Genomic DNA, 12,148 nt, shown 5'->3' on the forward strand with positions numbered 1-12,148 from the left:
CACATGACTGGTTTTAGCTTATTTTTAAGGTAGACAAGAATATTTCTTTGCTGTTGTCTGTTAGGGCTTGGAGAGTTTAGGATGAGTTGGAGAGCTCAGAAAATGAGATTTCATTGGTTTTGCCCACTTTAATAGGAAATAATACACACTGCATTTTTCAAATTTGCTTTTTTGCCACCATTAACTTCTGGCTGGAATAGGTTGCTGCTTACACCCTCTGTCCTTAAAGCAGCTGTGGGCTGTGCTTACGTAGTCTCCTAGTACAGTGTGGCTCTTGTCCACAGCTTGGTCTCATTGGTACTTCTTGTCTGTAGGAAGGTTCCCCTAACTTTCCTGAAGAGAATTTGTAAAAAGCCTGGTAAAGCCAGATGACTGAAAAGGAGCCAAAACCATTGGTGGCTAGTGAGGGGGAAATTAATTTTGTTTCACTTCCATTCATGAGGCACCGGCGAAACAGAAATACCCCTTGAAATTAAAAGACTGAGGAGACAGTGGTAGATAGTTTCTTTTAATAAAGTTAGGGTTCTGTCCATATGTCCTGGTTTCGGCTGGGATAGAGTTAATTTTCTTTCTAGTGGCTGGTATAGCATTATGGTTTGGATTTAGTATAAGAATAATGCTCATAACACACTTGATGTTTTCAGTTGTTGCTAAGTAGTGTTTAGACTAAGTCAAGGATTTTTCATCTTCTCATGCCCAGCCAGCAAGAAGGCTGGAGGGGCACAAGAATTTGGGAGGGGACACAGCCAGGACAGCTGACCCAAACTGGCCAAAGGGGTATTCCATACCATGTGATGTCATGCCCAGTATATAAACTGGGGGGAGTTGGCCTGGGGTGGTGGATCACTGCTCAGGAACTAACTGGGCATCAGTCGGCAAGTGGTGAGCAATTGCATTGTGCATCAGTTGTTTTGTATATTCCAATTCTTTTATTATTATTAATGTCATTTTATTATTGTTGTTATTATCCTTATTATTTTCTTCCTTTCTGTTCTATTAAACTGTTCTTATCTCAACCCATGGGTTTTACTTTTTTTCCCCTGATTCTCTCCCCCATCCCACTGCAGGGAGGGGAAGTGATTGAGTGACTGCATGGTGCTTAGCTGCTGGCTGGGGTTAAACCACGACACCGTAATATAAGTGTTAAAACCTAACACTGAAATAAATAATTGTTGAGAGAGCCAGTGTGCTGATTATGTTGAAAAGCTAACCGTGTAAAAATGCCCAGTGAAGACACTCAAAGCATCTTAAGCTTGCTCCCGTAGTGATACCCTGAAGGGAGAGTTTTCAGTCAGTCCATACATGGAAACCTGAGGAACCCAGCACTGGAATGTTTTACTCTGAGTTGTGTAACGGCATTCCAAACTTTGCATTTCACATCCACACCCTCTCCAAAGGAAGGGGGAAAAAAAGCTGACATAGAGGCTCTGGGCCACTCCTCTGCAGTTTGCAAAAAGGAAAAAGGAGTGGTGGCATTTCTGCCGTCTCTGTGCTACTGTCTGTTTAGAAACAATACTTCACCATTAAGGATAGTATGAAACTGGAACATTTCTCCAGGGACAACAGGCAGAGCAGGGACAAGAGAGGAAGAAGTGCAGCTGCATGATGGAGTCACTGTGCATTCGGAAGCTTTGGAGGCACTGCATCGGCTTGATTCTCCTGGACTTCCCTAATTTTTGCTGACCCTTACACAAGGCACTGCCTTGAATCACAATTGAGCATATATAACCCTCAAACCACCAGAGAACCCTGCTATAGATTAATGGAGTTTGAAAACCTGCTGTAATTTGTCCTGATGTCAAAGTGATCTTCGTATCATACCTCACTCTTTGAAAAGTGTTACTTTTATTGGTGAGTCAGTGGTTGAAATGTAATAAATACCAGACCAACCTTATCCATCATATGCAATGCATCAGTTAGTTAGTTTTTTGGTCTCAGGAAGTATGTGAGCAAGTGACCAAAACAACTTCATTCACAGTTGTGCACACAAATCACCTGGATTGCAGTCCACAGCTTAAATGATGTGATTACATATCACAGCTTAAATCATGGGTTATGAAACTTCATCATGGGATTTCAGGTATATTGGCTTAGAAATCTTCCTTAATTTTTCCTGGTGTCGCAATGTACGGCCTTGTTTATGGGCAAGACCCATAGGAGGCAGATGGATCTGGAAAAGAAAATCCCACCAGTTAGGTGCAAATTGAGAAGCTACAAGAAAAAGGCGGCATATATACAGACTAGGTTTCACTGAGTTTTAAATAATTTCTTCACACTTTGGAGAGGGCAACTGCACCGTCTCAAACCAAGTTATCAGATTTCTAAGAGGAGCGTTCTCTGAGGAGTCATTAGTGGTGTAACTTTCAGGCCCCAAATGTTGTGCTTATTAAAATCCTATATAATTTAGGCTTTAGTAACCTTATTTTGTAGTTTGGTATCAGACTGTAATGATGAAATACTTTTTGAAACAGGACTGCTGACAATGTTCCAGAACACCAAGACCTCGAAAACCCTAAAAATTCCTGAGTAGATGTCTTAAAGCACTGTGTGCTTTATTCATACCTCCCTAACAAATCACAAAATACTCCCAAACTGTTTGTATTGAAAGACTGCCTTCTTATTGTCATGATTATATATACCATATTAAAATGCACAATCAATGTCATTAACTCCACAAGCAGGAGGAGCAATAAGTGACAGGCTCGTCCTTTGATTGACAAAGTCTTTATATTTCATAAGACTGTTGGTGGGAGTCATGCAGCTCTATCCCCCCTAAGTGATTGAAAAATGTAGGTGTTAGCAGTCAGATGTTATTGTTGCTGAGGCTGTCATCCTGTAAGATAGCTGTTTAGGTGCAAATAGTAGTAAAAGCACTGACTAAAGCAGCAATAGAGATTTCTAGAATCTGAAAAACAACGATCATCCAGTTTGTCTGAGAGAGCTGATCTAAGACTGATCCTTTGGGATTTTGAAGCCACTGCAGACCATACATTTTAAGCCCATTTCTAGAAGCGTTGTTTGCCAGATATGCATTGTTATTCTGTATACTGGAGAAAAAGAAGCAGCCGTATGTGAAAGAGATGCTAACAGTAACCATATTCTAGGCAAGCATCGGATGAAGATACAATTTAATTTTGACCATGACCACCTTGATAAGGAAACTACAGATGTGAATATATAAACTAATCAACAGGACTAGAGAGGAAGTCTCTATGGGAGGCAGCATAAAGTACTATCGACAGAAGTGACTGGGCAGTGAGGGAACTGTATTGAATGGTGCAACAGAAGACACTGCTGCAACTTCCAGCAATTCAGTAATCTTGGACATGTTTTTCTCTAGGAACAGGGGAAAAGAAGCAGCAACATAGGCAGGTGTATTATAAGACCTGATTTATGACTGGGAGAACAGTTACCAGTAATTTAAGCTATGAAAATTAGTGTATCTATGGCAGATGGAATTAAGTATTTTTATTCTCTTGTTCTCTGTTATTATGTGGAAAGATTAACATATTTGATTCCATTACCATCTTTTTCTACATTCATTGGTCGGACAAGAGTGCCTGAACATTCACAGGCCTTGGGAGTTTAGCTCATGCAACTCCGCTTAGGCTTTGATGAGATTTATACTCACAGGTCGCGGGTACGGGATGTTATAGTGAAGTCCAATTTCTATTCTTGCCTCACATTCTTCTATATACTGCTTAATCAACTCTGGATCTGTTACCTAAGATCATACAAACAAATGTTTTCTACAAGTACAGCAATTAGCAATTGGAAGCTCAAGTGTAAATGATGCACAGCCACATGACTTTAGCTTTTTTTGGCAATCCCAAAGATCAAATGATTGTATTTTTCACATCCATAAAAGGTAACATTAGTATTTGCCTTGACTCAACAGTTCTGGGCTTGACAGCACTGGATATTAAGGCCCAGAGGGTGTCATGACTGAGGCTATACGAGATTTTTACCCAAACATGGTATTTTCTCTGTAAAAAGACAATACACATGTAAACTACTAATAAATCCATGAAAAAAATCACACTCACCCATTTGTCACTCTGCAAGGTAGCTAGAGCAGAAAGGGAGGAGACTCCTTGGTCTACATTCTGTTATCATCCTATCCAGAAAATCCTTTTGAAGTAGAAGTGTAGTGTAAATTGTGACTTAAATTCATTTCTTGATTTTGCATTACTTCATTTTAGTCCCAGACCAAAATGGGATATAAATAAGTATTGTGATCTTGAATTACAAGAAGGACCTTCGATTACCAAGGAGTCTGTATCACCCCTTTCAAATGGGGTTTGAAATTTCTTCCTTAGGAAAAAAATTAAAGTGCTTCTTTTAAAAGAAGTGCCAGTAATTGCTGCTTTGAAAAGAAAAAAAGAAGCATAAGAAGCTGCTGAGCTCTGTTTGCCATTGCATGGGTAATGATACACTTAGCTAGCTTTCTAAAAGATCAAAAGCTGCTTCAATTACATAGGCAGTATCTTTGGAATTCAATTATTTCTTGGCTTTTTTTAGTGAAAGCTCTAGATCTTTTAGACTTCTACAGTAGTTAATGAACAGCTGAAATGGTTTGAGTTTTCTTATTACTGTTTCAGGGGTGAAATTTAAACTATAACCCAAATACACTAGCATTTAAGGTGAATGGAATTTTGGGAAATCAACTCTTATATCTTAGCATCCCATCACTGAGACAGTGCAAAGAGCGAGAGGAGAATCATTCAGAAATTCAAAACTGTAAGGACACTCACATTTTTGTTTTTTCGGAATAGTGTTTTGGCTTCATTTTTAATGTACTCTTTCTCTTTAATAGTTTCTTCTATCTGTCCTGATGCCGATTGCCATTTTTTGGCTATTTTGAATATCTTGCGGTAAAGGCCAAGCACTTCTTGTCGAGTAACCGGTGTCATCTAAAAAAGCAACACAAAACCCCAAACATATGTATGAACATTTGAGTTGCTAAAAGGCCAGCAAGCAGTACGCTTTTTCACACAATTGAATTAGTTTTAAAATATTTCCATCATCTAAAGATAAGCTGAGCTATATGAAAAAACCTGAAATAGCTGTAAACAATAATTAGCTGTTGAAAGCTGCAGACCCAGTCCAGCAAAGTATTTAAACTGATACTTAAATCTGTCTCCATTCAAACAGCTTGAGCTCCTGCTTGAAGTTAAACACTTGCTTTAGTGCTTCGCTGAATCACAAGCCTGGTACAAGAATGCCTGGGTTGTGTTTCACGGCTATTTTGCAACAGAAATTGGGCAACTCACCAAAACTCATCTTCCCCCTTCCTGTGAAACTGTCGTACCAATGCTGACCCTATCTTTGCAAAGCATCTTGAAATCTGTTAATAAAATACATGATAAAAACAGCATGATATTGCTGAAAACCAGTATAGGTTTCAGAGGCTGAGAGGCTTATCTGTGATACCACTATAGTATGTAGTAGTAATGATTCAGCTGGAGTTTGATGTGATGAAAAGGTGATGAAAGCTGTTTTATCTAAGCACTGCAGGAGAGGCAGACTAACTGTGGATTTAGGAAAGTCCTGAATGTCTTGATTTTCAGAGAGCTGTGTACCTGTGAGCCCACTGAATCAGCCTCCAGGTGCGACAAGAATCTTTGTCAGAATTCAAGAATGAAATCCTATTCTTATTCTATGTAAATGAGTATTTTATCATGTAAGTGGTGACACTATTTCATGCCAGACCACAAATATCCCTGAGACAAATCCACTGCAGGAATAACAACACTTCTGACATGGATTAGATTCGCAGAAGCAAAGACTTCGGCTTTAGGGACACCGCAACTGTTGAAGGTACCTTCCTGTCCAAAAGGAAGATGCAGCAGCACTGCGAAGTAAGTATATGGATGTAATGAGGAACAAGTGTCAGGGACAGGACATTATCTGACTCTCAGGATCCATTTGCCAACCTGGAGCTCTAGTTACTGCGGCTGAATCTACCCTGAAATCAGACCTGTGCGCTGGGAATAGCTCCTCTGGAGGACAGTTCGGAGCAGGGTAATTCAGACAGCCTGAACTGCCCTGGGGTGGGAGTACTCTCCTGCCCGGTGGTAGAGGAAAAGCTGCTCCCTAATGCATGCACCCAAACTACTGTGGAAAGTTTGGCAATGTGGCTATTGTTCATCTTGCAGCCTGTGGCAATTCCTCTTACTGCGGAGAGCAGAAGAGGGTTTTGAACCAAAGTCTTCCCGGGCCATAGAGTTCTCAGGTGGCTGCCTCCAACACAGCAGCTGACCTTTGCTAATATTTCAGTACGGTTCTGCTGTGGCTTCAGGCAGTCACACCATCTTTTCCTCACCAAAGTCAGAATTACAGATGCTAACCTGAAGGCAGGATTTGGCCCATAGTTCTTTTTGCTAAAAAATCCCAAACTACTAAACCCTAGCCTTTTTTGCCTTAACTGTTGCTGTGATCTAAAGACTTCTTGTTTCATGTACTGTCAGGGATCTTAAGAAGTACAGACGTAAAACTTTTTCTCTGATTCTTAAGAGAGAACATTTTAATTTTGCTATTTGTATTTTAAAATGTTTAACCAATCATATATTTTTTCCCCAAATATAAAAACGGTTCTTCCCACCCAGCAGATATTTCTAGTAAATGTTTATGGTATTTCTAGGAAACAAATATCCCCAATAAAATAGCTAGGTAGTCCCAGCTCGTCAAACACTTTGGAATAATTGCTTCACTTTATCCACTCTACAGCTCCATTTCAGGCAATAAAATTAGTTGTACATGAAGCTACACATGTACATGTATCTCAAAAATCATTGCTTCCCTCTGTCAAGTACATATTTTGCACAGAAAATAAACAGTCCAATTACAAGGGCTGACCTAGCACAAGCTGAGTCCCAAATCATGTTCTCACCTCTAGCCCCTCCTGGCCTCACCCCTCTGCTTTTATTGGAAGGTGTCACCTCTGGTGGAGCTGGTAATGCTCTTTGTTCCCTGCTGACAGCTAATAAAAGGTACTGCACTAGAAGCTTTCAGCTTAGGTTTTCATGTAATCCATAAAGAAAATGAGAGGAATAATGTCAGGGGAAAAAGTGTTTAAAACACAGGTTTAAATTCTGATTTATGCATCGGACAATTTCCAGGACCACAACTTGGGACCGTGCATGCCCTTTGCTCAGAGCTGTAATCGTACCTGTTGCTTTTGGATTTTAACATACCGCGAATCTGTTTATAAAGATTTTTTTTTAAAAGTTTAGAACGAACAAAAATTTTTTCCCCACTAGTTGTTTCCGCTCCCCCACCTAGAACTTATTTTTTCTTTCTTTAATTTCTCGGTGTTGGAACTGATAGAGAACTGTGTAGCCTCTCGTCTAGGCACGGGCTGCACTTTTGCATTATTGCTCTCCTTCCCACATATGCTAGATGATGTAAAAGACATTAAGCAGCTTTTCATATATACTCAGCAACCAGCTGCTCCTGTGGCTCATTTAGTCAACAATTTCTAACATTACAGACCTGCTCATAAAGCATTTCTGCAAAGATACATAAACGAAGGGGTGAGGAGCCCTTCACAGACAGGGGACTGCCATCTATCACAGGGAAGGATGAGAGCAAATAGGACAAAATGCAAAGCCTGGGTCAGATTCTGATCTGAGTGGGAGTGTAAATAGGGAATAATTCCACCGCGAGCAAAATTACTTCCAACTTAAAATGTTGTAAATGAGATTGGAGTTCTTTTCTTTGGTATAAACAGAGCCCACACCTACAGAAATGTAAGTGACGGTACAAGTCATGTATCAGGTGTAATTTCGTCAAGTGACACTACTTGTATTAGTTTTGTGGGTGTGCAAAATGATTCTGAGTGGGACAGAAAGGAAGATAAGGAAGGCTTTCATGTCCTTGTAATTACTCATCTTGCAACTTACATCTTTGGCATTTAAATCATAATTATATTTCACATCTCTGGAATGCTAAGTGGATGTTACACCACTTTCCCACTAACACTCATCTTGTGGTAGTCACACCCATTGTTTAACTTCTACCACCCTTCATTTCATTGCAGAATGCAGCCCACAGAGGTTAACCACAGGCGTTTTTGTCAAAAAGTACAGGGCTATTGTATTAGCTGGGCAAATTTCAGGTGTTTACTGCAACAAAACAAACCGGGAGAGGTCAAAGGTAGGTCTGTACGCACAAACATATCAATGGGAAAAGTGGTAGGTTGCAGGCTGGTTTTGAGCTGATTGTTAGAATTAAGCCTTTGGAGGGAAGCCAAGCGTTGCCTTCCAAATAAGCATTTGCTGGATGCTGTGGCAGAGTTCTGACAATGCAGGGTTGTATCATTCTTTTGATCTACATGCAAACCCCTGTTATCAACATGCAGATCAAGCACATGAAATATCCCATTGTATCCAAACTTCCAAAGGAGGCTTGAGCAGTTAATGAGTTACTGCATGATGAAGACGCAAACGTTTTTCATTGTTAATTAAAACAAATAATCATTTAGACTATAAAATGTAATAACAAGTTTTTCTTTCAGAAACAAATACACATTCCTTTGGATTTTTAGATGGTTGACCCAAAAGTTCAATTAATCTGAATAATCAGTGAAACACCACTCGTCTTTTGCTACTTGCAGATTTGTTTAGAAATTAAAAGTTTATATAAAAATAAGGAGAGGAATATCAACTGCACGGTAAAGCAACCCCAATACTGCACTGTCAAAGCAAAGTTAGGACAGAAGGCGAGCTGCATGGAGACTGACTACTTATATATGAACAGCTAAATTACAGCTGCTTCCCAGTGAGGGATGCTTGGCTAAGAATGCATGTCCAGCACTCTCCTCCTGTCTGCACAGCTCCTCTGCTCCAGTTGTAAGTCTATTTTATTTCATCCTTTCGTTTCAAGTGAAGCATTAGCTACTCACTTTAAACATAAAATCTGCCAGCAGTGAGTACGTAGAGGATCTTAGGAAACAAAGGGTGAAAGTAATAGCCCATGGGGAAAAAAAGGATATTTTAAAACAATAGATCTCTTCTTTTACATCCCAGCTAACTAGGGCACGCATTAGTAACGCACGCTTAATGCTGATGCTGAAACCATATTTGCTCAGGGGAGGAGACGGTGGGGAACAGAACTCTTCGTGAAATAATTTGGAAAAGTGGCTTTGAACTTCTCAGATGTAAAATGTTTTATTTAGGAGCAACACAACTTCTGTTTGACAGCTGGTTTGCTACTGGCAAGGAGTCCTAAAGACACAATGACAAACTGCTGGGCTGATTGCCTTCTGAATCAAGCTATAATCACATTTCTGTTATGGAAATAAATGACATAACTCAAAAGCATAGTGTATCAACATTATAGTATGGAACATCATCAGCTACAGCCTGTATGACAATCTGTATCTCATAATTTCAAATGCACTCTTTGGCTAACGTTTATTTAAAGAGATGCAAAAAACTGTGCATATCTGGCTTTTTTTTTTTCCCCGTTTTTTTTTTAAGAGCTAAATTATATCACTTAGCTAAAGAGTGACCTGCAGTCTCTCTCCTGCTGCTAATGCAACAGATAATCAATCATTCCTTTCACAGCTATCCACAGCAACTAGAGGTCAGTAATCCATACTCATCTTTTGTGCAAGTCTGCCAAAATGAGTCTGTGGTTCTTAAGGCAGCAATGAATTTGGTCTATCACTTCCTTGAGGGACAACAACTGAAACGACGAGTTCCTGTGGCACAGGGAGAAGAGAAGGGGTCACAGATTCCTGTGATAGCTGGCAGGTCATATGCCTTCCAGTGATATTAAATTTCAAAATCCAGTTTCCACAAATGTAATTTTATCTTTTTTTTACTCAAATCAATGACTTAGTGGCCTGTGACAGCTAGTACTCTGCAAACATCGACCACATGTGGCTGCAGTATGTACTAGCAAAGTGAAAACTTAATTTGATTTTCATTCTTGATTGAACATTCATACTTTGTTTTTTTAAGATTCAGCCAAAACCAAATCACAGCAAAGCTTCAATCACAGCTAAAATATTCCATCTCCACATGGTGAAAAACAAACTAAAATGAAAGATCATATTCTTCCATGATGGTGTTACATCCTCATTTCTACCAGTAATGCAAGCCCGTAAATTTCAATACATTTCCATCAAGGATTAATTTGACTCCAAGTATTTCTAACTGTTCCCATCTACAAAGTGCAATCATAAATTATGCAGATTTGGTGAAAAAGAACCAAGTTACTGAATCAAGTTATTCAGTAATGATATCTGAAAGGAAGGTGACTTTCACATGGTTTTAGATTTTGTCATGCCGGTATCTTTCTGCTGGCAAATTGAAGTGATCTGAAACCCTGACCTGAAACGCCGATCGACACTTCGGAACCAGCCTAAGTCTTTGTACTTATACTGTTCATCAGCTGGGATGAGAGCTCTGCCATTCTATTCATGCCTCAGATTTTGGGCTGAACTTGGATCTCTTTTAAGCTTTCTCTTACATATGGAGCAGTCTTTTGATCAGAAAAAGGAAAATGCATGCAAAGAGAATATAATTAAATAGTAAAAGCAAGGACTTGGGTTTTATCACTGGTTTTCCTATGTAATTTCAAATAAGTGAAATTGCAGAAAATGAGCATTCTGCAACATTCTCTTAATTTGAATAAATGGAAGTGGAAACAACTACTCCCTTTTGATCACAGTTTTCATTTTGTTAGTCTGAGGTGGTCAAGGCATTATCTGGTTTTAGTAGGACATACTGACTCTTCCTCTGGGAGTGCCTCCTGTGCTGTGGTAGTCTCAGGAAGAACAGAAATGCTGACTTAGACTCTGGAGAGGAGGAGTGAAAACAAAAAACCATGGCTTTAAATATTTCTTAGCTTTCTCCTGAAAAGCATGCAGTTTGCAGGTAAACTCTAATGCAACATGAACTTGTCCCTAGTCTTGTGCAGCCCTGTCACTCATGCTTTCATACATTTAGAACCGTTTTCTCCTCCTTTGAGTTTAGTTCTCTATTAGTTACAAGCATAGAGAGAGGTTTAATGCAGTGCAACAAATTTAGCAGAGAAAATGAAGTCTCAGCTATCCTTGGATGGCCTTACTTATATAATATAGAAGCATACAGAAATATAACAACATGGACACAAAACCCCGTACGGATTTATGCACCTTATTCATACCTTGGCTCTGAGCCAAAGGCAACTGAATGCATGAATAGAAGTATTTCCCAGCATTGGAAGTGCTCCCAAACCAGAGAACAGGTATGAATATTAATGCTAGCAGAGAAACAATCCTCCCTTGCCCTTTTCTTACTTCATCCTGTGGGTCATTAATAGAACTCATTTCATAAACCCTCTGCTGCAGTTTCCAAATGCTTTGGTCCCAGGACATTGATAGATAGATTTTTAGTCACTATTTGAGAACTATAGCAGGGCATGTATCAAAAAAAGATTTGTTTTTTGGAAATCGTGTGTGTGAATCCCATCTGAATTAGGGAGTTTTGCCAACAAAGCCTCCCGCAGTTATTTGCACTAGACTCTCCTGAATGGTGTATGGATCAAGACTTTGGGGCCTCCTGCCTCACAGACGGCACAAGGGCAGCGGAACACAGCGCTGGAGAAGTGCCTCCCGGTTTCCATGGGGAGAGGACCCTCAGACCTGGCGGTGACGGGATGGCAGGACATCTCCCTGACGTGAGCTCCAGGTCAGCACCAACTGCAGGCCCAGGCGAGAGGTCCAGGACTCATTGCGCACAGGACCTTCTCCACACCACCTCCGCAGCCATTCCTGCGGCCGCTGGCGTCGTCGAGCAGGCACAGGGACTGGCTGGGCACCAAGGCCACCACGCGCCTCGCCCTGGGGGTCAGGCCTACCCCGGCGAAGGCCACGGCCACGCAGCACCGGGCAGGCAGTGGCACTGCGGGGGAGAGCAGGGTGGCCGTGGCGCTTGGCAGTCCTCCGCACCCTCTGCGCCGCGCAGGGCTGGTGCCAGCGGTAAGATGGCGCCGGCCGCCCCCCTCCCCCGCCCCGCCACTGCCCGGAGCCGCCCGGCCGCCGGGGGGCGCTGCAGGCGCGGGCGCCCTTCCGCCCCCTGGCGGCCGGGGCGGCCCTGCCCCCGCAGCCGGGCGGAACCAACCCGTGAAGCGGAGGGGGTCGCCAACCCCCCTCCCC

General features: G+C 41.2%; 1 protein-coding gene across 6 annotated transcripts in view; it reads right to left on the reverse strand.

The window, feature by feature from the left end:
- LYRM1 (LYR motif containing 1) overlaps positions 1-12,148 on the reverse strand; it is a 28,726-nt gene that overhangs the window by 16,363 nt on the left and 215 nt on the right. For 3 of the 6 annotated variants that reach the window (XR_012654542.1, XR_012654543.1, XR_012654541.1), the window contains exons 2-4: positions 4,755-4,913; positions 3,632-3,724; positions 1,996-2,170 (exon numbers count right to left, since the gene is read on the reverse strand). Coding sequence is in view for 3 of the 6 variants with exons in the window: in XM_075058481.1 (XP_074914582.1) it covers positions 2,054-2,170; positions 3,632-3,724; positions 4,755-4,913 (369 nt within the window). In the remaining 3 variants the exon portion in view is untranslated. Of the gene's footprint in view, positions 1-1,826; positions 2,171-3,631; positions 3,725-4,754; positions 4,914-5,273; positions 9,707-12,148 lie in introns of those variants that run through there. The other 3 variants (XM_075058481.1, XM_075058480.1, XM_075058479.1) reach the window with 3 other exon arrangements.

Source organism: Buteo buteo, chromosome 27, assembly GCF_964188355.1.
Source record: "Buteo buteo chromosome 27, bButBut1.hap1.1, whole genome shotgun sequence".
In the NCBI taxonomy this organism is placed as follows: domain Eukaryota; kingdom Metazoa; phylum Chordata; class Aves; order Accipitriformes; family Accipitridae; genus Buteo; species Buteo buteo.